At 47.1% G+C, this 26610-nt stretch overlaps 2 protein-coding genes across 5 annotated transcripts in view; one reads left to right on the top strand and one right to left on the bottom strand.

The window, feature by feature from the left end:
- LIMK2 (LIM domain kinase 2) overlaps window positions 1-16950 on the top strand; it is a 32468-nt gene extending 15518 nt beyond the window's left edge. For all 3 annotated transcript variants that reach the window (XM_053959412.1, XM_053959410.1, XM_053959411.1), the window contains 14 exons: window positions 1198-1333; window positions 2571-2680; window positions 2917-3105; window positions 3509-3614; window positions 4956-5152; window positions 5867-6053; window positions 8438-8524; window positions 9250-9381; window positions 9648-9704; window positions 9874-9939; window positions 10735-10909; window positions 12323-12378; window positions 14168-14325; window positions 14897-16950. In XM_053959412.1, coding sequence (XP_053815387.1) covers window positions 1198-1333; window positions 2571-2680; window positions 2917-3105; window positions 3509-3614; window positions 4956-5152; window positions 5867-6053; window positions 8438-8524; window positions 9250-9381; window positions 9648-9704; window positions 9874-9939; window positions 10735-10909; window positions 12323-12378; window positions 14168-14325; window positions 14897-15053 — 1813 coding nt within the window. In that variant the 3' untranslated portion in view covers window positions 15054-16950. The remainder of the gene's footprint in view (window positions 1-1197; window positions 1334-2570; window positions 2681-2916; window positions 3106-3508; window positions 3615-4955; window positions 5153-5866; window positions 6054-8437; window positions 8525-9249; window positions 9382-9647; window positions 9705-9873; window positions 9940-10734; window positions 10910-12322; window positions 12379-14167; window positions 14326-14896) is intronic.
- A 762-nt stretch (window positions 16951-17712) lies between these two features.
- PIK3IP1 (phosphoinositide-3-kinase interacting protein 1) lies at window positions 17713-24344 on the bottom strand. 2 transcript variants are annotated; one of them, XM_053959418.1, is made up of 6 exons: window positions 24184-24344; window positions 23918-24034; window positions 23712-23831; window positions 21548-21733; window positions 21334-21412; window positions 17713-19335 (listed from the first exon to the last, which is right to left on the bottom strand). In XM_053959418.1, exons 1-6 carry the CDS (start codon window positions 24266-24268, stop codon window positions 19128-19130), a joined length of 795 nt encoding a protein of 264 aa, XP_053815393.1. In that variant the 5' UTR covers window positions 24269-24344; the 3' UTR covers window positions 17713-19127. The 2 variants fall into 2 exon arrangements, with proteins under 2 accessions (XP_053815393.1, XP_053815394.1); XM_053959419.1 differs by having other exon boundaries at window positions 23712-23828.
- Window positions 24345-26610: the final 2266 nt, after the last annotated feature.

Raw genomic sequence — 26610 nt, 5'->3', positions numbered from 1 at the left:
TCACATTTGGGAAAACATTGTGCCAATGACAGGATTGATCCTCAAAGTGTTTCTTTGAACCAGTTATTGGTGACTAACCTGGATTCTGCACTCAGAAATGGCCAGTGCCAGAATTATTTTCCTTTTAAAGGCTGAGAACATGCTGCCCAGGGCTAATGGAATAATCCTTACTGATGCAACTCCTGTCTGTGCCTTATCTCTTCAGTAAGTCACACCTCCATGCTGCTGAACTCCCTTGCCCAATGCATCTTGCTGAGGCAGGATTATTTTGTATTCAGCAAGCCTGGGTTCTGCTTGTGATTTGCTAAAAAGTTATCTGCAGGAGAATTGCTGCATTTTTTTTTCCTTGATTTTTTTTCGGGGGGGGGGGGAGAGTTTGTTTCTTGAAAGGATGTAGATAGATGATTAATAATGGTTTCTTGTTGAAATAGAGGCTGACAGATATGTGAAGGATTTGGGGATTCTCTTCATGAAATCAGAGAATTCGTTTTATTTAGTTTTTCTTTTTGGTGGGTTGCTTGTTTATTTTCTCATGCACTGTGATCAGCGTGGCTGGGAGAGGTGGACTTTAATCACAGTTAATTGGTGGATGCAGTAAGTATATAGAGCTCAGGGGATAAACTGCTTTGAAAACTCCCTCAAATGCAGAATGCTGCAGTTTACCTTTTGGGAGAGGCCTTCCTACAGAACAATAGAAAAACTTTCCAGAAAGGTGGTGCAAAACTGGCTTTGCATTTCAAAGGGAAGTGGATCCTGCTTCTCAGTCCTCCTTCCTGAACTGGCTGAGGAGGCTGGTGCCCTGTCACAAGGGTGATGCTATAGAAACACTAAGCAGAAACAGAGCAGAGCTCTTGCTGTGCTGGGCAGCTCTGCAGCTGGAATCTTGCATCCAGAAAGAGGGAGAAAGCAAAGGAGCAAAATTTATAAATGTGGGTTTCAATGTGTGGGGTTTGTTTTAAAATTTGGAAGCTTCTTTTTCTTTATACTGGGTGAATCCATCTCTCCTTAAAGACCTTGAGTTTGGTGCAAATTTTCAGTTCAAAGAGCACTGGGAAGTGGAAGGGTTTAGTACATCCATAACTGGCAGACCTACCTGGTGGTGAGCTGCTGTTGAATGTTTGTGTTCTCCATGCAGGAAAGGACTATTGATTTATGACTTGCTGCCAACTGGAACTTTGTTCATTTATTTCCTTCAAGGTGCTCTGAATGCCAGGATCCCCTCACTAACTGGTACTATGAGAAAGATGGGAAGCTGTACTGTCACAAAGACTACTGGGGGAAGTTTGGGGAATCTTGCCATGGCTGCTCTCTGCTGATGACTGGACCTGTGATGGTAAGGACTTTGAAGGACTCCTGCCTGGAGGCCTCAAATTTAGTTGGGAGTTATCTTAGGTATTCAGATAAGCAAATAAACTGAGGGTAATAATCTCCTTGTTTCTCTAATCAAAGATTAGAAATGAAGCTTGTGTGTGCATCTTCTAGATAAAAATTAATTTTCAATGGGGGTAGCTGTTAAAGGAGAGCGATGTGAGGATCTGAAGCATATGAACAGATCAAGTGCTGAAAAGTACGGACCCGAGAAGCAGAAAGGTGATTCAGGGGACATCTGTTCAGTTTCTGTAGCATGGTGCCTCAGTGTCTCCAGGGGTGATTTTCCACTGCACTGTGAAGTCCAAGCTCTCAGCTCAGGGTAGGCAGCAGGTTCTGGCTGTGGGAAGGTTGCCATCCAAGTCCCACCTGGGTTGTGACCAGAGTGCTTTTTCAGGCTGACGGTGTCTTGAAGCAGTGTTAGCCACAACTGCTTTGATGCATTGAACTCTTCCTGCACAATATGGGCTCACCTAAATGTTCCCCTCCTGCCACAACCTTGCAAATGTTTAAACTTTAAAACTGCCAAGAATGAAACAAAATCGTTATTTTTGTAGAGCCTAAATAAAAAGCAGGGTGGTACTCAGTAATATGATTGCTACCTCAAAAGGAAATACAGAGAAATGTGCAATTTCTCATTGCCTGCAAAAGTCTTTGCATAATAATGTCACTAAAGGAAGTTCTTGTAAGGAAAATAGAAAAATAGACCAGTTAATAAAAATATTCTTTAAAGGTATTTTTGTCTCAGCTTGTGCTTTTTTTTCTGTCAGCTGGCTGGTTAAATATCTGAATTTGTGCACTGCCTGTCTGCCAAAAAAAAAAAAAAGCCCTTTCAGCTTTATTAATTCAGGCGTAACATTAATTATCTTGCCAAGAGCAACTGAACAGGAAGGTTTAATACCTTGTTTACTAGTCTGCAGCAGACTATCAACTATTTTTGATAGTTGAGCAGCTGCCAAATACAGCAGAGGTTCCTGGGACACAAGCTTTGCTTAGAGTGTTGATGTGTTTGTTTTGGAGATCTGCAAACAAGGTGCCATGGATGGGGTTCAGGAAAGCAGAATGGACTAATATAACTCTTCAGGAAAAAACTGCCACTTGCCTTAGAGATGTGAGTGAACAGGTTAATTGGAGAGGAAAGCAGGAGCTGCATCTGCTGATGGATTTTGGCCCTCCTAAGCTACTCCCTTTTCTGTCTGTAGGTGGCTGGCGAATACAAGTATCACCCTGAGTGTTTTGCTTGTATGAGCTGCAAAGTGATCATCGAAGATGGGGACACTTATGCACTGGTGCAACATTCCACTCTCTACTGGTAAGAGGAGATGGACTTTGCCACAGAGCTGCTTCCTGCTGAGTGTAAGCTGTGTTCAGCTGGCTCAGATTGGTTCCGTCGAATGCTACTTTGAGGAATGCCAGAAGCTGCCTTTGAGGGAGGGAGGAGGGAGTGGTGTAAACACTAAAACTATGGCTTGTGGTCAGTGAGAGAACTCAGACGTGTGAGTTTGGCAGGGAGGGATGGGACATAATGACTTTCTTCACTTCTTCCAGTGGAAAATGCCATAACCAGATTGTGCTGACTCCGATGATAGAAAAACACTCCACTGAGTCTCTGCGTGAGCAGCTGCCTTATACACTGACCCTCATCTCCATGCCAGCAGCCACGGATGGCAAGAGGGGGTTCTCTGTGTCTGTTGAAGGTGGCTGCTCCAGCTATGCCACCGGTGTCCAGGTGAAAGAGTGAGTATGACCAGGTTTTGTGCAATGTACGTGTCCGTGCAGAGGAAGCTGGTAAAAATCCTGCAGCACTGTTGTCCTGAGGGAATCTTGGCATTACAGGGACGTAGGTTGGCTAGTAGTCATTTGTGTTTGGTCTTCATTTCAGTCTTGTGACAACTGATAATTGTATCTCTCAGTGCTGCCTCCTTCAGTGAATGCAAAATGTTTGGACTAAAATTTTACCACTAGTGATATGAAGAGCTCTTTCCAAACCAGCTCAGACCTAAGCACTTGATCTAATAGTAGCTCCCTGTGTTGGTAGATTAGCATTGGTTTATTTCAAAATACAAGTATAAAGGGGAGCATATTTTTGAAAATTTTGGCTAAACTGACTTCACACACAGACTGTAATTCCCATATTTAGAGTTAACAGGATGCACATCAGCCCAGATGTCCGAAATGCCATCCACCCTGCAGATCGGATCCTGGAGATCAATGGAGCTCCTATTCGTACGTTACAGGTGGAGGAGGTGGGTAGAGCTTATTCTGAAGCCTCCTTCTCCTCTGCCTTCCTACATCTTTTCTCTTTCCTGATACTGTTCTCCTACCCTACATACAGTGTGTGTACACCACTAGTACTTGTGCTGACAGGAGGAATAAACATGAAGGCAAGCTTTGCCTTCCAGCTGGAGAGGAAAATGTAACAGATGGAAGTGCAGTTAGGATTCAGTCCTGATTTTGTGGCATTCAAATGTGAAGGGAGGTAATAAGAAAAGTCTAGGGCTGTGACAGAGGACAGAGAGGCTTCACATCTCTAAGTGAAGACTTTCCCATGTCCTGCTGGTAAAGTGCACAGTTCTGATCCTTTTAGAGGCACTGCTAATAGACAAGGGCCCAGCTGATCCTAGGGACATTTTCCATTGCAAAAAAACCTATTTGCTATCTTTATTTACAAGTAGATGCTTTCTACAGATATCAGGTGATGCTGCAAGAGTTTAAGGGGGGCACCATTACCTTCACTTACCATGGGTTTTATTTACTGTTGGCACTAAAGAGAACATGAGGAGCACAAGGCATCTCTCAGATAAATCTCCATAAAGCTTTTGCAAAGCTGTTTTTTGCAGCACTGTTCAAGGTGGAAACTTGTGTCGTTTTTGAACACTTCTCAGAGAAAGAAAAGTATTTAATAATGTCATAAAATACCAGATTGGAAAGCACCTCAAGGATCATCTAGTGCAATCTTTCTTGACAAAAGCACTATCTAGAGCACTATGTCCAGCAAAAACATAAATGTGTCCAGTGTTGGGGAATCCACCACTTTGCTGGGGAGATTATTCCAAGGGCTGATTGTTTTTTGTAAAAAAATGTCTTTGTGTCTACCCAGAATCTCTCAGGATTATTTTGTACCCGGTACCCCTTGTATCTTCCATGTAACTCTTTGTGAAAAGGGAGTCTTCATCTTCTTCGTAGCCACTCTTTAAATACTGGAACATGGTGATAAGGTCTCCCCTAAACCTTCTCAAGGCTGAACACACCCAGTTCTCTCAGCCTTTCCTCACGTGGCAGCTTCACAGCACTTCAGTCATCTTTGTGGCCCCTCTCTGAACGCTCTCCAGCCTGTCCACATCTTTTTTATATGGGTTACTTGTAGCTGACCAGAAAGAAGTATTGGATAGCATAAGGAACTTCTGTGTTGCCAGCCTGGTTTGTCTGGTAGGCAGTTGTGGTGCACACAACTAAACCACAACTATGGAGTGATCTCACTGAACTCTCTCCTCTGATTCCTGAGGGGCATTCCCTGTGTCTCCTCTGTCTCCTGCAGTTTGCATTCCTCCTGCCTGCTGCTATCCTGCCCTTTGGTTTGATTTCAGGTGGAGGAATTGATTCGCAAGACAAGCCAGACCCTTCAGCTGCTGATAGAGCACGACCCTGTGTCGCAGCGCTTGGACAGGCTTCGCCTGGACTCCCGTCTTCCCACCCACATAAAGACACCCATCTCGCCACGCTCCCTCTCTCCACTGGACATCAAGGAGAACCTGGAAGGAACGCTGCGACGGCGCTCCCTCAGGTAAAGACTTGGAAGCACTGCCTCTGACCTGCCTTGCCTTTGCCCTGTGCTCCCTGGCTGGGCAGCTTAGGCCTTGTGATTGCAACGACTGTGAGGACAGGGCTTATCTCTGATGTGAGCCGTGGTATAAACCAGTGGAGAATCATGGAGAGCTTTGGATTCAGCTATTGATGTACACTCTCTCCATTCCCTTTCAGGATGACATATGTTCCTTAATAAAAATAAGGAACTCTACTGTTAACAGAGAAAAGCTACTAAGTTGCAGAGTCAGTAAATGTAAAGGTCAGGTTTTTATCAGCCCTAGATGACTGGGGAAGAATGTGGGGAATGGGAATCTGGCTCAGACCTGGGGCTTGGGAAAAAGTATTTCTAAGAGTGGAACACTCAGTTGCTCATTTAGTCTTTTACCAGTACTTTGTTTAGAGATAGTAAGTGATGTGTCTTCACAGCTTACTCCCCCTGTTCTCAGAACTCCACCTCAGACTGCCAGTGCAGGAGAGCTTCTTGTTGTTGTTGTTGTTAAGCAGCTCTGACTTGGAAGCTGCTCTGGATTCATAAGGAGCTTCCACAGTACTGAGAGAGCATCTGGTTTTGGAGATAGTAAAAGCATTGGAGCACATTAGAAACTGGTCCCTTAGCAGTGAATGATGGGATATGCTGGACCAAAGGTTACTCAGCAGCTTTCCTGATCTTCCTGTCATCCTTGTTTTCCAGGAGAAGTAACAGCATTTCTAAGTCTCCTGGCCCCAGTTCTCCAAAGGAACCGCTCCTTCTGAGCCGTGACATCAGTCGTTCTGAATCCCTGCGCTCCTCTTCCAGCTGCTCCCAGCAAATCTTCCGGCCCTGTGACCTGATTCATGGTGAAGTTCTAGGAAAAGGATTTTTTGGACAAGCAATCAAGGTGAGGGAGGTCCTCAAACATTCATCAATTACTTTGAGTACAGCAATGTCTGCCTCTCTTGGCATCCTTCACCACAGTCTCGGTGGTTTTGCTTTGCTCATAGTGATCAGTCTTGGATCTTCCCTGATTTGCTCTGAGATCCATTTCTGTTTCCTTCCCTGACCATGAGTGTGTCTGACTGCAGATGGCTTTGGCTTTGTCCCCTTTGAATGTCAACCTTGGCCATACACGTTCATCTCGTGAGTCAGATTTAGCACTCCAGAGTGCCTGTCACAGCAGGCTCCTGGGTGAGGTGGGGAGAACAGGGAACAGGCCACACTTCCTCTTACGAGCATCTTTCCTATGATGTGCATTCAGCTCCCCAGCATTTCTTACCCACCCTTAGTGTGGCATGTTCAGGGGTTTGCTAGGCTGATATAGTGACCATGTCTGAACCCCTGGCACAGCCTAAATGGCTTGTCAGCATGGGGGTAGAGGTCAGGTCTTGCATGACTCTCACAGTTCTAATCTCAATCAATGGCATTATCTTGCATTTAAGCTCTCTGATCTTGACTGAGGGTACTCCAGCAGTTCCTATCCCAACATTCCTGACAGCATCAGGGGCAACTTCCTCTGCCTTGTTAAGGTTCTGTGAGTTCCTCAGTACTCAGACTGCACTCACCATAGGATGGGACTTCTCCCCTTACACTGGTATAAATTTGAGGTGTCCAGCCACCATGTTCATCTCATGCTTCCATGGGAGGTGATGAGCCAGCTCTACAAACCCAATGCTTGAGCCATACTAATGAGCATATTTCTCTTCTTCTCTGCTCATAGAGAAATAACAGGTGCAGGTAAGTGAAACCTTTGCTCTGTTGCATGCTTTTGTCATCTGTGTCCCAGCAGTTACTGGCACAAAGGCAATTATTTTCTGCTCAAATTGCCCCATGGCTATCCTGTTCTGGTGCATGCTCTGGGAGTTAAATCTGCCCCCATGGAGTTTCATGTGACACTTGTTTTAGTTTTGCTGGTATGTCAGCTTAAGAATTCCACTTAGCCTTGCCTTTGTCTCTTCACTTCCCTTTATCATTGGATATTAGATGTCCCTGGCTTTCATATCCCTGGCTGAAACATGCAGTGTTCCCTGGCTCATTACTTGTGTATGGATGCTTGATTTCAGACGGGAGCAGAAGAATATTGTACTCTTGCTTCTGTTTTGTTATTCCATGCACTCACATTCCACCTGTGTCAGCTTTGTTATGTCCATGGCTCCAAACAGAACTGGTGTGTGACAGTGTTTGCAAGAACTCATAAGCTTCCGAAATACTATAACTGGGTCATGATGTGTTCTGGATTTTAATTCTAGAGGTTTTGTAAAGGCCTTTTTTGAATCCTACCTTTAAAACAAAAAAGTGACATTTTTCTTAGGCTTCAGAGTGACTGGGTGTGATGCAACAAGTACTGTATCTGGTCACATAATTCTCTTCTGATCAGAGAGGCAAGGTGGTTGTTTATTTGCTGCAGATTTTAGGGAGCCAGAGCTGTCCAAGTTAAGCACACGAAGACGAGAGGATTTCCAGGAAAATGTGCTCATAGGAATTTGGACCCTTTCTACTCACTCCTGCACCCCGTGCAAGCAAGCCTGAGCTAGTTACAAAAAACCTCCATAATACAGCCAAATGCCAGGAACTAGTTGGAGACAGGCAAACAGTTCTTGAGGAACTGGAAATGCTTTCCCTGTCAAGAGCCAGGAAATCTATTACCTTATTATTATTATGGATTTCTTTGTGTTTTCCACTGTTCTAGGACATTCCTTGCATGTTGAGGCACACTGCTCCAAAGGAGCAAGGTAAAATTAACTGCTTCCTGCCTTAACTGAAGAGCCTGTGTGTACTCCAGTTCCACTTGCATGTGGATGAGATTCAGATTCCCCATAAAGCCAAAGCATTTATAATGCAGTTTTGTGTTGTTTGGTTTGGTTTCTGATGCAAGAGAACATTGATTCTTTTGCTGATACAGAATGCAGTTAGTAAAGCCTGTGTACAAAATGTGAGCATCCTGCTGGACAAATGTGTTCCATAAGGGAACTTGGAGGCATGCACCAGTGTGGAGGCTTTGGCAGCCTGTGTGCACACTCAGCCCTGTGCTACCCAAACTGGAGCCTTCAGCTCTGGGTCTTGGCATGATCCTCTGTCAGCTTTAGGTAGTTTCTGTTTCACATAAGGCATCTTTGATGAATTCTGAAAGGAGAAGTTTCACATGATTTTTGGCAGCTCTCTGAATTTCCTCCCATCTCTCTTCTTTTCTGGATGGAGGGCAATGTTACACTTCTTCAGAAGTTGCAGGAGCATTGGAGCTGTGTATTCTTGAACCTTGCCTGTAGTTGTGGGTTTTGTTTCCACTAGGTGACTCACAAAGCAACAGGAAAGGTGATGGTGATGAAGGAGCTGATTCGCTGTGATGAGGAAACACAGAAGACTTTCTTGACAGAGGTAGGAGCAGGATTTCAAACAGCTTCTGAGCCAGTAGTGTGGTAGAACTCTCCCATCTTCTCCTGAAAGAGATCCTGCCAGCAACCTGGCGGGAATTAAGGTGATGAGGAGGGAGACATTGCATGGGGAAGAGCTGACATGAGCTGAATGATTGCTGCAGTGAAGTGTGACTCACACTGGGCAATAGAGATTGCTTCAGCTCCAGTTCATTAATTTTTCAGTGATAAGAGCAGCTTCAGTCAGAGGCAAATTGAGCTGTGCAGTACATAAAGGATTTATCCCTTGAGCCTTGTGCATAAGTACAAAGGATGAGGGCCAATATCTGTAAGATGTTTAAGACTCATGCTGTATTTAAGCAAAACTATTTTCTTGGTGGCTGCCTACCATGTTTTTCAAAGTCATGTTTAGCTTAAAGGCAGCTCCCTAAACATCTGACACTGCTGTTGTGGCCCTAACACACACAGACCCAATAGCTGCCCTGGAGAGTTATGCCCCCTGAAATGTTAGCCAAACTCAAGGGTGGTTCCCTTAAATACTAAAATCAGGTTAATTGCACAGCATAAAAATGAAGAGGCAACAGTTAACTGACTGCCTTAAGGTTGAGGTTTGAGTGTTCTCTGTGATCCCTGAACAGGACTTTGAGCACTGGAGTGCTTTTCACCACACAACAGATCTATCAGGACTTGTTCCATTCACTTTTTGGGGTGGGATGTCTCTGCTTGCAGGTGAAGGTGATGCGCAGCCTGGACCACCCCAATGTGCTCAAGTTCATTGGTGTGCTGTACAAGGACAAGAAGCTGAATCTCCTCACTGAGTACATTGAGGGGGGCACGCTGAAGGACTTCCTCCGCAATGCAGTGAGTATGGACACCTGGGAGATGTGTACTCAGTGAGCCTGGCTGTGCTGATGGCTGTACCAGTCTCATGTACTTGTTAATAGTCTTCTTTGGAGCTGTGTAGTAAAACTGCTTTGTAGCTGTGGGTGAGCTTGAGGCAGGAAGCCTCTTCTTTCTGGGGCTTTATCGTGTGTCTCTGATTGCTGTAAGAGTCCCTGTTGTGAAGGAACTGCTGTCACCAGCTGGCTGGTAAGATGGTCCCTGACCATTGAGGATTTGTCTTTCAGGACCCATTCCCCTGGCAGCAGAAGGTCAGCTTTGCCAAAGGGATTGCCTCTGGAATGGTGAGTTGGACTCTTCATAACAGAGCAGACTCTGGGGTCAGGGTTAGTGGCTTCAGGAGGGTGTTGTATGAGGGGCTGTGGATGCTGCCTGACTACTGGAATTGGGTTGTGGAGTCTGTAAATGCTCAGCTGGGAACCCCTAATGCCAGCTTTTCTCCTTCTGCTCCAGGCTTACTTGCACTCCATGTGCATCATTCACAGAGACCTGAATTCACACAATTGCCTGATCAAGCTGGTGAGTTACACCTCAGTTCCCACAGCATGCTGCTCCTCTCCTTGGCATTTTCCTCCCTTGGTTTTCTCCACATGATGTTCCCTCTTTTGTCAGGGTGGAACTGATTTCAGAGAAGCTTTGTGCCCTAAGCAAAGGAGCTTTATTCTCACACAGGACTTTCCAGACTGATCTAGCTTTCACTGTTTCTGTGTTCTGTTCTCTTACCACCCTTCCTCTGGTAGCAGCTCCTATAAGAGTCACCTTCTGAGAGTTAGTACAGCTCTGTTCTTTATCTCAACTATGAAATGTTCTCTGCAGCTGTTTTTGTTCTTTTAACCACTCAATGAGTTTTTATTGGCACTCAGGATTCAGACAAGTGTGTAGCTGTGTCCACATGTGTGTTCTCTCATTTTTTAAAAAGCTGGGTCACAAGATTTTTGTGTAGTTTCATTCCCTCAAGCTGGCCTTTTTTCACTTGGCTTCAGGTAACCCAGGATGAAAGTCCAAGTTAATTCCTGACAAGGTAAAAGAGGAAGATCTAAAAGGAAAGGTCCAGGTTTCCCCTGGCAAGTGTAGCCAAATTGATGGAATAAGTGCTAGTAACCACACAGGAAATAAGATCATGAAGGGAGCAAGTGATGGGTTGGGATCATGAATTGGGTATCTTACACTGGACATCTTGCTATGCTCACGTGGCTGCAGGAAACCCGGATAGTTGTCTTTAGACCATAGTTGGTAGTGAACAGGAATTGCAGCCTCTTTGCTCCTGAAAGGGGCTGAGAGTAATCAGTGGCTTGTACTAAATCCCCCGTGCAGGATAAGACAGTGGTGGTGGCTGACTTTGGTCTGTCCCGGCTGATTGTGGAGGAAAGGAAAAAGCCCACTTTGGAGAAGCCGTCTGCCAAGAAACGCACGCTGCGCAAGAGCGACAGGAAGAAGCGCTACACGGTGGTTGGGAACCCGTACTGGATGGCCCCAGAGATGCTGAATGGTAAGAGTCCAGCAGCAGGGAGCAGGCAAGGAGACAGCCTGTGACAAGGTACAGAGATGACACGATTACTGAAAGTTTCTGTGCCCCAGTAACAACTAAACCTTTTAGAGCCTGTGGTTTTAGACCTGCTAATGTGGAGGCTTTTGTATACACACAGAGGCCATAGCTGCAGTCCTGCAGTTCCTGCCCTGGTAAGCCTTTGTACCAGCCCAGGTAATGTTTCTGGCTTGACAACAGGATTCTTCAGGAGGGCAACAGAAGTAAACTTGCTACAATCCAAATAAAAGGAAAGACAAAAGAGGCCTGAGATAAAACTGAACCCAAGACCAATTTCTGTTACAGCCTCATGCTTTGGAACTGCCCGTTGAAACAGGGAATCATTACATTCTGGGATGAGATTTACGTGTGCTGTTGCATAGATCTAGGGAGAGCCATGTGCTGCCAGGTTTGCTGAAGCCTCAGGATTCAGGTGGGAGTTGTCCAAGTGCAGGGAAATCTGGGTTTTGACATGCAGCCCTCACTTCATTCATTAAGGTTGAGCTGTGACCCTCAGAGGAAAAGCTGCCCCTGCAGGAGTTGAGATACAGTGGATACTATAGAGATACAGAGTGAAATACAGTGGATACTATAATTGCCTTCTAACGAGCAGGTCTCTGTAACCAGGTTGGGCAGTTTGGCTGGCTGGGATATCAACACTGTCCAGCACAGTCTACTGGGGAAGGGAGGACTGGGCTCCTCTCCCCCAGCTCAGTTCTCTATGTTGCTTTCTTGTGTGCTGTTCTGTTTGCCTTTCCTCAAGGCCTCCAGCCATAAAGAAGTCTGAGGCTGCTTCTCAGAGTTTGTCTCAGTCCTGGTATTTGTCAAGAGAACAGCAAAAGCATAGTCTGACATGAGCTCTGAAAGCAAGGCTGCTTACCAGCTACTGGCTTGGGAGGGGTGTGTCTGTAAGCAGAGCCTGGCATGCTGGAGCCTGCCGGCTTTCCCAGGATCAAAGTGCTGCCGGTGTGTAATTTATTATCTCTGCAGTCACTGCAGCAGAGACTCGCTGGCTGCTGGGGAAGCTGAGCACTGGCTCCATGCTCTGCAGAGATGCGCAAGAGCAGCAATCAATGGAAATGGGCAGAAGCTTTCTATAGTTATCCTTAGCATTTGCTCAGATCTGATACAGTGTTGTCCTGTAATTCCCCAGTACAAGAGAGAGAAGCATGCTTAAAATCTGTAATGGCAGTGTAATGCAGTTGGTATATACAGATCTTGGGGTGACCGACCCTGCTCAGGTTTAAGCCTTGCTTTGTCTCCTGTTTTAGGGCTCTCCAGGGAATAGCCTTAGTTAAGCTTGGTATTGGCAGTTCCTGAAGTAGCTGGATGGGTAGCTCTCTCTTTACAGAGCTGAATGTCTCATGTTTCCTACAGGACAGAGCTACGATGAGATGGTGGACATTTTTTCATTTGGGATTGTTCTCTGTGAGGTAAGACAAGGACATTACATGTCATCTTTAATGTCCCCATCTCTGTGTACATATGGTATCACCCAGATCTCTGCATCTGAGTGTGCAGCCTGTGACCTAACAGCACATTATAAGTGAATTAGACTGGGAGCACAAGCTTACCCTGCCTCTGTTTCCTCAAGGAAGATAACTGTCTTGTAGTTTTCTGGTCCCAATTTCTTCCTGGACTGAGAGAAGCTGTAAAAAAGTCATCAAGTTCTGACTGAGCCTGCTATCTGTTTGAAAGTAGATGTATTCCCTGGAACTGTGATGCTTTTTTCTTTTTCTGCCTCATTAAAAGAACAATCAGCTGCATAATCTCAGCAAATTCAGGGCCTCCACTAGGGATGGCACTTCACTTCAAAGAAGTGGAAACAAAAACCTCTTTGCAGGTCGATTAATGAAGCTTGCACCCTGAAGTCTGTTGGCTTAGTTTATTTCTGAGCCAATGCAGAGTCTGACTGTTATATCAGGCTTTTCTATCTGCAGAACAAAAAGCAGCACTTGAAAGCTGCAAGGTATTTTCAGTTTAAAAGGTGTGTATGACAGTGGAAATCCAGATGAAAGGCAGGGTGTTACGTGTAACACAGCAGTTGCAGGAACACCAGGGGATGCCAGCACAGTTTCATTTTCAGTGTTTGGATGAAGGGGACAAAGAAAATGTCTGTGCATAAATCTTTGTGGCCTCATCTGGAGCTCTGTTTACACTGGGCCCTCCTCTCAGAGAATCTTGTGGCTGTGAGTGATAGAGTTAGGAACTTGAAAAATCTGTATGTGGGAATAAAACAATTGTTACATCTAGAAAAAAAAAGACAAATAAAAGGGTAGTAGCATATGAACAATCTCCTTGCCACCAAAATTATGATGCTAAAAAAACCCTAAAATTAAACACTCAAACAGATAAGGAAATAAACCTGCCAAAATACATAACAGGCATTTCTGTCTAGTTACAGGATGTAGCTGTCATGCTGAGTTACTGGCATAGAAAAGCCTGGGTGGTTATAAATAACACCCCTTCTATGATATCCAGTGAGGCTTTAAACCTAATACTCTGTCCATGTGAAAGTTTCTGTTGACCTTCTGAGTCCACATCACCCCACAGCTCTCTGCTGTGGGCTCCTTCCCTCCTACACTTGTGCTGGAGGTGGTGAGCACTGGGGCAATGCTGGGGCAGGGCTTCCCTGTCCACCCAGCTCTTTACTGGCTCTCCTTTACCTGCAGCCTCCTGGGTGCCAGTTATGGTTGTTTGTCCCAACCCTCTGGCCGTGGTGGGGGTTGAATCTGTCAGAACAATTCAAAATTAGAGGTGCTGTTGACTTCCCAGCATTGTTTAGGACAGACTCTGTTCTGAGGGGCTTTGCTTATGGTGTGGCAAGATGGTTAGAAAGGGGAGGGATGGGATGGTGATGCAGGTTGCCTTGATTACCTGCAATCAGGAGGGGCTGCATCATCCCCAGCTGCAAGACATCATGGAGCTCTTAGAGAGGGGCACATTATGTTGTGTCTTCTGGCAGAGAGGCCCTGGGCAGAAGGAGAAGGCATCTGGGACTTCCTCCACAGCCGTGGACACATCACCAGGTCTTGAAAAAGTTTCCAGTGAAGTTTGCTGTACATACTGCCATGAGCTAGTGGCTTCATTGGAAAGGAAGAACATTGTTTCTGTTGTTTCATTTCCACCATAATACTTTGAAGGAGCCCCCGCCTGATGCAGAGAGTTTGTTAACACTCTGGAACTGTTGCAGTATTTAAGTACTTCTCTCACTTTCCCTAGATCATAGGCCAGGTTTATGCTGACCCAGACTGTCTCCCACGCACACTGGATTTTGGCCTTAATGTCAAGCTGTTCTGGGAGAAGTTTGTTCCTGCTGATTGTCCTCCGGCCTTTTTCCCTCTGGCTGCTATTTGCTGCAGACTGGAACCAGAGAGCAGGTAGGTTTGGGGTCTGGAGGACTCCTCTTTGGAAGCCTGCAGGATGTGTTTGTATTCCCATAGTGGAAGGACTGCTCTGCACAGAGGGCAGCTCCAGCCATCTATGGGAATGCTCAAAGGCTTCCATGAGTGAGAAGCTTCAGACTCAACAGTCTGGGAGAGAGACTGCTGTATGGTGGAGATGTCTGAAACAATGCCAAGTCAGAGAGAGTAAAGAAGGAATGATTGTTCAAGATTTCTCAGGTACAAACAGTAGGGGCAGATTTTGACAGTAAGGTAAATACTTCATTTGATTTCAGTTATGAAACTTGTAGCTTCAGAGCAGTGTTGCTGCCAAGTAGGTTCCAAAGAGCCAGACCTCCCTGGTCACTCACTGGCTATAAAAGTGGGTAGCCCAGACAGATGAGTGCTTGAGTGCTTTGTGGTCTTGGAAGCTGAATGGGGAGGAAATCATGGCCCTGTTCACCATTCTGTACATGGTACAGGGACCTGGATGGACAACTAGTTCAGCTTTTCCAGATGCTGTTCTGCTTCCTCTTTCCTAATAATGTTTCCTCACTGCTGCTTCTAGGCCCCCTTTTTCCAAGCTGGAAGATTCCTTTGAAGCTCTCTCTCTGTACCTGGGAGAACTTGCCATCCCCCTTCCATCTGAGCTGGAGGAGCTGGACCACAATGTGAGTGTGCAGTATGGACTGAACCGTGACAAGCTACCTGAAAACACAACCTAGTCCGCTCGTCCTGCTGCCTGCGCCACTTCCATTGGAGCTGGGATGGGCGTCGGGGAGGGAGATGCACTTCAGCCACTTCCAGGGCATTAACGGGGCACCATGCTGTGCATCTGCTGCACTGCCTCTCTCTCCCCACCCAGCTTCCCTCCTCTTGGATATCCTGATTCACTGTGGATTCCTGGCATGTTTCAGAAGCAAAAAGGATCGTTTCCTGCCAGCTGCGCCTAGGAAAGCCGCTGAACACTATTTTTCTGGCTTGAGAAATATTTCTCTGGCCTTTTCAGGCTTCTTTACTGTGGTGCCTTATAACTTGGCTGCAACTGTGAAGCCACCCTGGCCTGTCTGCCAGGGAGGGAATTGCTATAGGAGACTCTCCTGGGTAAGGACCCAGTACTTCTGGAACAGCTTCTCCCACTGACTGCCCTGCCCAGAAAGCTGGGGAAATTGGACATCCAGCAACATGTCTCACCAGGACAGCACATGTATGTATTTGTATGTGTTTCCCAGAACAACCCACTGAGATTTTGGCCTCTGACATGCATCAGAGGAAGGAGTAAAAAGTCCCAGGAATTGGGCAGCTGTCCTGAAATACCGTGTCTCTGGGGAAGCACATATGAATTGTTGTTTTGGTTTTGCGGGCTTTTATTCCTTCTGTGTCTCTGAATACCTCCAAAAGCCTGCCCAGAAACACTAAGACTGAGCTCTGCTTGCCCCTCTTGATGGCAAATGAGGCAGGCAGCAAATGAGCCACTGGAGCATTTTCAAACCCTATGCCTGCAGTGAATTTGCCTGCCCAAAACCTTAACGTAAGTGAAAGTATTTGAACCTGAATGTGTAGCTCTGCACTAGGCACTGGGTGTGGACATTCCTGAGTGCTTGAGCTCTTGGCCTGCGGATGTGAGGTGACAGAAATGGCGGCAGAAGGTGCTTGTCAGAAAGCCAAATGTTTGAAGTGGCTCAGACCTTGGGCATGGACAATGGCAAAAGGGGACTTGCCCAAGGTTAATTAAAGGATGGATTTGTCATGAATAGAAAAGTGCTGGAGAATGTCCCATCCTCTCTGGAGTGGCAGCTGGAGAACTAATCATTCAGTTGCCACTACCTCATCCTTTCCTGCAGATTGTGCAAGTTGTTCCCTTTGAAGGTCCTTCTTGCAGCTGCTGCCGTGGCACCTGAGCTGATTCTCCAAACATAAATTTTCCTCAGGGTCATTCCCTGCTCTGGGGGGAGAAAAAAAAGGGCTTGGAGCCATTGGGAGGTGGGTAGGGCTGTATTTTCTTCCTGTACTTCTCTTCTTCCTCCATTGGTGGGAGAAGGAAGGAAGGAAGCTACTGCTGCAGTAGCTCACGTGGTAGGCAGAACTGAACAAAAAGCTGAATCAAGTTCTGCTCGAAGTCTCACAAACATCATGGTTTAACTGGATTTTTAGTATGCTCCTTTTTCCCTCCTCCTCCCTTCAGCATGGGGTGGGGAATGGGTGTTAGTCTTTGCTGTTACTTTGGTTTCCTCCCCTACCCATGAGTTTAAAGTATTATGTAAAATAACATGGGACCAGCCATCACCTGACATCAGGTATGCAAGGGGGGTGTTTTTAGTCTGTGTAGTGGTGTTTTAGAAACACTGGGGACTCCCTGTGCTGTAAGTCAGGCAGGAGCCTCTCTAAACTGGGTCCAGTAGATCCAGGATTGTTAATAGGATTTGCCCTTTCATTCCCCCTCCCAGGCTGGTTTGTGAGGGGATCCCTGAAGGGAAAGTCCTGGGTGATGTGTGGGTGGGGTTTATGAACTGTGATTTGCACAGCTCCACGTTCTAACTAAATTAAAAAGCAGTAACTGTATGCTATTGAGAACAAGGTTTTGTGGTCTCTGTGTTAAATAAAGCCAGAAGCTGTAACTTTCTCAGGTTTCTATTGTAGTCACAAAATGGCAACACCAAAACTGCCCAGAGGAGGTACCATCTAGAACACCCTTTTCTGAGTCAGTGAACTTTGCCACATTCAAAGAACTGCAGAATCACAGTGCAGTGCTCTGTAGGACTATTTACCTGGAGTGAGGGAAAGGGAACAAGTTAAGTTCTGTTCATTCGTTGGTTGGTTTTAAGGGTGGACAGGAGTCAGCAGATCATGGAGCCTCTCCATTTTCCTTTTCTCATCCAGGGATAAAAATACAACCTGTTCTTGGAAACATCTTATTCTGAAATATGTAGTTCAGGAGACTTTTGTTAAGACAACAATTGAACAAAAATGCTGGTTCTATTAGTACCTCCTTTAACCTGCTGTGCTCAGTCTCCATTGTACTTCTCAGGGGATGGAGCTGCTGTTTAGCAGCACCAAAGCAGAGCTGACCCAGATCAGTGTAGGAAGGGGCTGTAACCAAGAGTCTGTTCCCATGGGCCAGCCTGCTGAGTCACCCACAGCTCACACCCCAACAGCTGCTTTTCAGGAACAGTGTTCCAGTCCAAGAGCAGCTGCTGGCAGCAGGGAAACAAGCTCCATGCCCCTTGTCAGTGCTGGTGCATGCAGTCACTGCTTGTAGGGATTTTCTTTTGGGCCTGGCAAACTGAAGTGACATCTTCCCTTCTCCTCAATTCAAAGTCTGAAAGAAGGTAAAGGATGCTGCTCTGGCAGGAGGAATGCACAGATGAACCACAGTCCACATAGTTATACAGAGCATTCTTCTTTTAAGCTTTAATACAAGGTAGCACAGTCTGCACCTTCTCATAATGAGGTATTTAAAACATTTTACAAAGAAATGGTGTTCAAAGTTATTTAAAAATAAAGTATTTCCCTTTTCTGAACCAAACGTTAACACTAAAACCCCTGATGCCAAGTGCTGCTCCCTGTTAGGCCCACAGCTATAAAACAGATGGCTAGAAAACTTACTTGAATGGCTTGAATCCCCTGAAGCGGGGACAGATGTTTCCCTGAACTGGCCTTGCCTTGGTGCCATTAGGGAGACACTGCAGCAACCATCCCTTCCAAACCCCCAGAAATGCTAATAAAAGTTGTTACAAAACCTCTCTAATAGGACCAGGCTCTGTAAGTAAGTAGCCTTGCTGCATAAGCTGAGTGTGTGACAGAGGCTGGGCCAGGAGCCACACCAGAACTTCAGTATCTTACAAAACAGCTGCCCTGTTCTGCCCTTAGAGCCAGAAGTGCTGCACTGTGATCAGGGTGACCTCCACAGCTTGGCCGCTCTGTCCAGCACTGGCTCTGTAGGAAGCCTAGGGAGTTCAAAGGAGGATGTTATGTATCCTCCGTGTTTAAACTGCTGTAAGTAACTGAAGGGCACTTTGTTTTCTTCACTCCACAACTATCTACCACTCACCCTTGCTTTCCTGATCTGTGTAAGTGAGCAGGAGGCACAGATAGACCCCCCCCCCGGACACCTACAACTGTGGCTGTGCATGTAGCACCACAGGGGAATGGAGAAGTGGCCTCAGCCCCGGAAGACCTGGATTTGTCAAGAGCTTGAAGAGAGCACTGGGGCTAAACATTCTGCTTCTGGCCAAAGACATCCCTTAAATAAGCTCTTCCTTGGAAAAAAAAACCTGATCCAGTAGCAGGATTCTGGACAGTGATTCCAGCTCTCAGCCACTAAAGCAAAAAGCCAGGAACTATAATCAGAGTGTAATTATCTAGCTAAGTCTGACATGAAGCTCCCCTCAGTCCCTGCAGTACTGTTCTCTCCTGAGGTTCCAGGCTGAAACTTAAGTAACAGTGCACACCGTTAAATAGGAAAAGAACATAGAAAGAGGAAGCCACGACCACACTCCAGGCTACAGGATCTGTGGCCAGTTGTAAGCCTGGCCCATCATCCCCCCCAGCTCCTTGGCACACCATGGAGATAGGTGGGAGGAAGCAGCAGGGTCCACCACACCAGTCCCCAGCTGGTCATGCACTGAACAGTGCCCTTCAAACAGATGATGAATAGCCCATCGCTCTGTTCCTCTGCATCACCTTCATCCAGCGTTCATCAAAAAGAAAACAAAATAGAAATGAACACACACAACCCCTGCACTCACAGTGGGAAGCTGGAGGCTTTGCTCAGCCTGTAGCGCTCCTGCCTGAGCTGCTCAGGCACCAGGAGTCCCTGCCTGCCCCATGAGGGGGCCGCTGCCATCCTGCGTGTCCTCCACGGGCGTCTGGTTGGTGTGCACCACAATGGTGTTCTCGTCCACGAGCTCGCACGCGGGGTTGGTGAATGCTGACAGGGGCAGCGTGATGCGCTGCATTTCCCGCTCATAAACCTTCTGTTCGTGCTTCTCCTTCAGGTCTTTCCCCCTGCATTACAACAAAAATCAAAACATATACATGGGGTGAGTGCTGCTGCTTGGATGGAGAGTCTCAGTAAAGCTGCTGGAGTAGAGAAGAAGGGACTCTGCTCTTTAAGATAAATAGTGGTTTCAGCTGCATACAAAGGGCCAGAAATATTCCTTACTGTAAGCACAGGACCACAGCTGAGCATCTTTGAAAAACAAGCAGCCAAGTGAAGTCTGTCCCTCCCTCAAACTGGCTTATTCACTGACATTGCTGCTGATAAATGACTGTACAGCCAGGCCCCTCCTTCAAACCACAGAGCTGCCATGTGTTTCTTTATCCTTTACAGTCCCACAGCACAGCCTGGTGCAGGCCCAGGGGAGAAGTGAGACAGTGCAGAGACCACTGCTGTGGAAAAGAGCTGCTGTAACCTGCTTCATCAGAAACAAATACTGGAGGTGGTGACAGCTTCTGCCTTTTGTTGCAGCAAATTAAGTTGTCCAGAAAGTATTAAAGCTGACTTCAGAGCTGGCCCTGCCTTCTGCCACTGCAGCTGTAACAGCTTAATGCCACAACCAGCTCCTCAAACCTACCTCAGTCTCCAGCCTGTTGCTAAGTGAAGGAAGACCTCTGTAATTTGTGCTGCGAAAGAACTGCCTTGCTTTAAAAATGGATTTGGCATTAATAGCATGTTGTCTCCAGAAGAGCTATGTATACCAAAAACTACTAAACCCATTAAAGGTTTCTCACCACACCTACTACCCAAACCTGCCAGTTTGCACATGCAATTTTGAGATCAAGGCAAGGAAGGAGACAGTAAACCTGCAGTACATCCCTGCTGTGAGCTCTCTGCAACTGGAGAAGCAAAGCTGCCTTTGGACAAAGCCCAACACTGGTCTATTGCTTCCTCCCACCGAGGACAGGAGAGAGGTGGGACAGGCAGCACTCGCTCCTCCTAAGGCTCGTGATCTCAAGCAGGCAGAGCTGCTGGGGTTTCCTGTTAGCATTTTGGCTGCTTTTCAAAGCTGCCTACAAGCGTGCAGCAGTGGCTGCCGTTCCTGCCAGCACACAAGACAGCATTCTCTGAAGTGACACCTCAAATCAGATTCCTCGACAAGCAGCGCTCTGTGTTTTGCCCCTTATGTAACACTTCTCTCTCTGTTTTTCTTCTGTCAGCATTTATTATAAACACTTACATAAGGACATGTCCCAGCTTGGGAAAGGGCTCCTTCTGCTTGCTTGTGTCAGACTGTTGTCAAACAGCCAAAACATAGAACAAACCCTCCCAGAGGAGGGAGCCTGGGCCTTTGCTTGCTGCAGTGACAATCATTGCTATTTGTTAATCTTGCCCTCTCTCTTACAATTAAGCAGTTTGCTACTGCCACTATCCTCAAACACTGCTGAGCTACAGAAACATTTCTGTCCAACACAATAAAGTGGCTGAAAAAAGTAACTGAATTCGAAATCAAAACTGACCTTAAAGTATACAGGAGCTTTGCCAAAATGAACTTGGACCAAAAATAAAAGTGCTACCTGATAGTCAGCTTCATAGGATAAAACGCATGAGTAGCAAAAAAAAATTCCAATTGTTTTTCTTCTAAAGATAGACTAGAGAAATCAGGGGAACAGGTGGCCTGCTAGAAGAATTGTTCTTTTTCTGAATAAAAGAAACTTCCTGTGAGGGCACCTGGGATCTGCTCTTTCCAGTTCTGACAAAATCCTGCTCCCCTGGATAAATCTGAAAAAAACACCTCAAGGTGCACATGCACACACAAAACCCAAATATCAAAGAGGGCAATTTGAAACTTTAAGTGAGATAGAACATCACAATAATGGGGGAATGGAGAAAAACAGAGTTAACTTTTCAGTAGTTCTTTCCTCAGTGTGACAAACAAACTTGCTCAATGTGCCATAATCAAACATACGCTTCTGTCCTGTTCCTTGGGATCTGGTTGGGTTTGCAGGTGCTCAAACATTCCTGCTCTATATACACCAACTTTTGAACAAAGAACAGCCACTCACCTCTTATAGATGTATCCCAGGACAATGCCAGCCCCAATGGCAATGATTATCACCATCATGATCAGCCCCAGCACATAACCTGTGAAAAGAGAAAAAAAAGAGCCAAAATTAAGAGGCGGCAGATCCAGCTATAATGTTGCTTTCAGAGCCTCAAAACAGGTCTGTCCTGCCAGAATTACAGGACTGGATCTATCACGCCATCCTGGGTTTGTACCTAGTGTCCCTAAGTCCTTCTTTTCTCTGGAGTTCATCTGTACTCTCTGGCTGATCCCAATGACGGGCTGCACCGCGGCTGCCTCGCTCCGGGAGGGCAAGGTATCAGCTGGTTCAAACACCTGCTCATCCTCCTGGGAAGTACCAACTTCTGCTGTAGGGTCTGGGGCTGCGGTAGCTGTAGCATCTGTTGAGAGGGGAAAAAAATAATATATATATACAACATACTAAGTAGTTATGAGTACTTCAAAACAACATGTGTCTTGAGAGTGGGACGGCTCTAGACTGGTATCACTGAACTGCCTTCAAAGCACACTGAAAAACACTTGTTCCCCCTTTAGTTGTTGCCAGAAATCCTACCAAAGTAGACAAGAAATGTATTCCTCCCCCCACTTTCCTTTGACATGAACCTATTTAACTAAGAGTCCAAGGCACCACCACAGATGAAAGAAATCAGACAGCAGAATGAAACCCAGGTTCAGGGCATGAGTCCAGAGGATGCACAATGACTTCATTTAGTGTATAGATCAATATACAGGCTGCAGCTTCAATCATGCTGAACAACATTATGAGAATCTCCATCCCAAATCTCCCAGGAGCCTATTTATCTCTCTTCTGCCTCAATCTTCCTGACACAGGAAAGTTTGACAGGAGACTTCAGCTGGTATGAAAACAACCTGGGGATATTCTTCCCTGGTCCCTCTTTGCAGTGGGCACCAAACTGATAGTCTGGGACACCACTGGACAAGCTAAGTCAGAGCAGCTCTCAGGCAGCACAGCCACTGACTAAGGACAAGTTCCTTCCTCAGTCAAGGCCCAGAAATGGCACCCAAGGATACAGGTTCCTTCCCAGCCCTGTTTTTTATCAATGCTATTTTTCATCAACAGCATTGAAAGATTTTCAAGGTAGCTCCTTCTTTCAGGACATAGTTTAAATGGAAGCTGTAGCACTGTAAAAGCTGTGACAGTGTAAAGTAGGTATCTATTACCTTTTCTACACAAACCCCCCTCCTTTTTGGAAATGCTATTCACAGTATGCATCTATATCTGAAAAATCACTCCACCTGCATCTCCCCCCACAGCAGGCAATGACTTCATGTGGATTTTCTATCTGCAGCCATTTTGAGTCCTCAGTGGAATGTGAAATGGAAGTACAGAAGGGAGTCAGAGACAGGAAATCAGGGGTCCAGCAGAGTAACTTCACATAGGGTCAGCCAGGTCAACTGAACAAAAGTGAACTGTTGGACCATGAAAAGGTGCCCCCTCTGAGATACAAAAATATGAAAGCTATTAAACATGAAAATGGCTGAAAGGTCAGGTAACTCTTCTGATCCTAGAGCTGCAAGAGTGTTTTGAGGAAGGATCTTGGCAGCAGAACATTTTTTTGCTTCATCTTTAGGGAAAAGCAGGCAAAAAAAGAGCAAAGTGAAAAAAAGGGGAGGGTGTATGTGCGTGGGAAATGTATTTACATGCAAGGATAGCAGTCTCAAGGGACAGTGGTGCAAGTAAATCTTGCAGGGCTCAGAAAGTAGTAAACAGTTCAAAAAACCCCAAGTGGTTACTCTGATGTCAGTCAACACTGACACCTCCTCTCCCTGAGACAGGCTTCCGCTACAGTTCTTTTGGAAAACTGTTTCTCACTGTGACTATCCAGGAGGAATCCAGTGTTTCCATTTCTTACTATCCTCCCTTCTAGTTCTCATTTTTTCCACATTCTTCCCCTGCACCCCATACTCAAATTCCCACTAGCAATCCTTTAACAGCAGGAAGCTTCTTTAGTCAGCCATAACATGCCCCACAGCAACAGTCTACCCACACCTCAGCAGTTCCTAGATATCCAGACCTCAGCCTTTTGCAACACAGCTAGAGAGCACTATCGTGATAAGCGAATTATGGGCGACTGGGGGCTTTTCACAGGCCTTTTCTGGTACTAATGGAAAAGCTCTAGGGGCGGAGCACGGCATAGCTGGGAGGCAGATGTGCACGCACAGGCGGGGGCTGGAGGGGAGCCCTGGGTACGCGGTGTTTCCGAGGGAGGTGCTGGCGTAGCCCGGGGTTGTTTGTGCGCCGGGGGGACCCACCCTGGTGACGAACCCAGACCCCAGCCGTAGGGGCCAGGTCTGGGAGGGCAGGAAGAGAGGGGAGCCGGCGGCGGCCGCTCTTACCTGAGCACTGGGCGATGTCGCAGGATCGCCGCTCGGGGATCCCGGTAGCGCCTTGGATGTAGCACCAGGGCGCGGCGTCGCCGTCCGGGTTCCTGCAGCTGTTGTGGTCCTCATCGACTGCTAGGGAGCAGCGGGCCGTCAGCGCGGCCGCGGCACCCTCCGCTCCCCCGAGAGCCCCCCCTGTCTTCCCCCGGCCCCGGACCCACCTGCCGGGAGCGCGGCGCCGGGGCCGCTCCGCACCGTGAGCCAGTTGAGGCACGGGGCGCCGCCGGAGGCCACTTGCCGGCTGCCGCGGTAGGACGCGCCGTTGCCGCGGAGGCATTCTGCGGAGAGACGAGCCGAGCCTTGCGGGCGGCCCGGGCAGCCCCCGCCGCTCCGAGCAGCTCCCCAGCACGGCCCCCGCCTTCCCCACGGGGGTGTTCCCCCTCCCGAGACCGGCCTTTGTCCCCGACAAAGCCGGGCCGGCACTCACCCTCGGCGCCGCGGGCGGCCCCCAGCAGCAGCGAGCCCAGCAGCAGCACAGCGCGCAGCGCCCGCCGCGAGCCCCCGGGCAGCATCCTCGGCGCGGAGGGCGAGGAGCCGCCGCCAGCCCGGCCGCGCAGTTGGGCTGCGCTCGGCGAGACCTGCCCCGGCGCTCCCCTCCCCGGTAAACAACCGCCGGGCTGCGCTTCCCCCCCCCGCCCCGCAGCCGCCGCCGGGTCCTAACGCTGCCGCCGCCGCCGCCCGCCCCCAGGAGGGGAAGGGGCGGCTGCCGCGGGGCAGGGCTCGGGGCAGCCGGGAACCTGCTGCCGCAGAGAGTCCTTCGCCCCGGGACCGAGCACGGCGATGGGTGCTCGGTGCCGTGGGGCTGTTTGGCTCGAGAGGAACTCCATGTCCCCGGGCTTGTCTCCTACAGTCGCAGGGAAAGTCTTACACCAGAAGAGACTTTCCACACGGAACTACGCTTGAACAACTGCCTGTGGCAGGAAAAGTGTTTATCTACAGAGACCTAAAACTGTTCTCTGCCCTAGAGAATTATCATGAAGGACTAAATCCTGCCGCCCTTATTCTGCCTTTGGGTTCCCTTAACTCTTAAAGATGCGTTGTAGGGGTTACACACTGCCACGGAGGCTGTGCAACTCCACCCTAAAGGGGTTTACATTCTCGCCTCTGCTAATCCATTACTTTTCATTGACTCCATGGACTTACTCTAAGACCTGTGCCTGTTTATAGAGAAAAACACGATAAACAGCATGAAGATGGTTTAGAGTAGTTCTACTGCAGGCATCCAGCCACTGTGATAAAACCTCTCTGCAGACATTTCACACGGCTTTCACAATAGATACTTCTGTTTCTGAACATGCCAAGGGATTCAGACAGTGCAGTGCAAGTGCCTGTACACAGCATCTGGAGTCCTCAGCACTGTTTCTATTTTACACCAGTGAAAAACAAGTCACTGAATAGCTGGTCCTGTTCAACAATGAGCTTGCAAAGGCAGCCTGGGCCAACTGATGGGTTTGTAGCCAAGGCACAGGCCTGCAGCACAAGGTGCTATTTCTGGCTTTCCCACAGAGTTCTTCCTGACCTTGGCCAAGCTGCCTGCCTCACTTCTTTGCGCTTTCCCTTCCTTTCTGTTATGTGAGGTACAATCAAACCTTCCTTCTTAGAATAGCACAGGGAAGTTCCCTTCTTTTAAAGTTCTTTGAAATCACATGGAAACCATTGAACACATAAGAAGTATTTCTATGCCAGGAAGCTGCTCCAGTATTTGATGAATCACTTTTCAAGGCAGTGCTGGCTGGAGCAGTGGTCTTTCCCTTCTACTCCCAGATGTTTCCACATCCTGGCAGTGCTCTCTGTCAGGCTGCTACAGGTAATTGTGTAACAAACCTCCTCAAGGTTCTGATCCAACCCAACTTTTGCCCCTATTTCACCAGGTCATGAACGCTTTAAGCCCTTTAACAGCCAGGTCACCTGCTGCATCCAGTCCACAATGGAGCACAAAAACATAGATGTACCAGCATGATAGAGGGGTAATGAGGAAACAGGTCAATTAAGCAGCACTACTGCCATGTAGGAGACCACAGGTCTTAGCACACATCTGTGTGACTCACACTTTAACACGATTTACCACTACAGAAATTTTAGTTTAGTAATGTCAGATTTAAAAAAAATATGGTTGCAAAAAATCAAATCAGAAAATGAAACACCAACTGCATGTGCCAGTCCTGACTGACATCACCAGCTAAGATGCAGCCTTTGTGCAATTTTGGTCATTTTCTGCACAGACACCCTGCTACTGCATTCCTGATGTTTTCCAGTTACTCTCTGTAAAGGCAAGGCTAACTGGAGTCAGCAAGAATTTTTAATAAGGGCTATTCAATCAAGCTGCCTGTTTGTAATAGCTCTTCATCAGATTTTATGAGACAAATTCCATTCAGCAGAAACTGCAGGGCCACACGTGCATCCAGAGGCACTGCCTGTCCAAAACTTTGCAGATGGACTGCCAACCTGCACAATTAATGTCTTTTTGCTCATTTAATGAGACTAACTAATGCTTCCATACCACCTAGCACAGAAAGCACCTCCTTCTGTACATACTGATCCAAGAACTGCAGTAATCTCTGTGGAAACAAATCTCAGACCTTCCTAGCTCTCTCTCCTACTATGTAACAAGATAAATTTGCTCTTCTCATTACACCCAGCCAAGTTCCAGCAAACAATTTGAGTTTCTAGTCCACAGAAGGACAATGGGGAATCTGGAAGAAATGCAAAAACCTTCATATTAATGGTAAAGATCAAAGTCTTTTCCACAACTGACTTCTAAGCATATTTTTTTCTTTCATCTCTAGCTTTCTCCAGGATGAGGGAAGATTTATGCCTGGCAGTTTCACAGAGTTAAGTTTAATAGGATGCCAGG

The sequence above is a fragment of the Vidua chalybeata genome, chromosome 18, assembly GCF_026979565.1.
Source record: "Vidua chalybeata isolate OUT-0048 chromosome 18, bVidCha1 merged haplotype, whole genome shotgun sequence".
Lineage (NCBI taxonomy): Eukaryota > Metazoa > Chordata > Aves > Passeriformes > Viduidae > Vidua > Vidua chalybeata.
The sequence above is the reverse complement of the archived record's forward strand: the minus strand, read 5'-3'. Positions and strand labels throughout refer to the sequence as shown.

Coding starts and splice junctions, on each gene's coding strand:
- PIK3IP1 (XM_053959418.1), bottom strand. CDS start 24,268: ATGCTGCCCGGGGGCTCGCGGCGGGCGCTGCGCGCTGTGCTGCTGCTG. Junction 24,035..24,183: donor GGCCGCCCGCGGCGCCGAGG/GTGAGTGCCGGC, acceptor GTCTCTCCGCAG/AATGCCTCCGCGGCAACGGC. Junction 21,734..23,711: donor CGACATCGCCCAGTGCTCAG/GTAAGAGCGGCC, acceptor CCCTCTCAACAG/ATGCTACAGCTACCGCAGCC.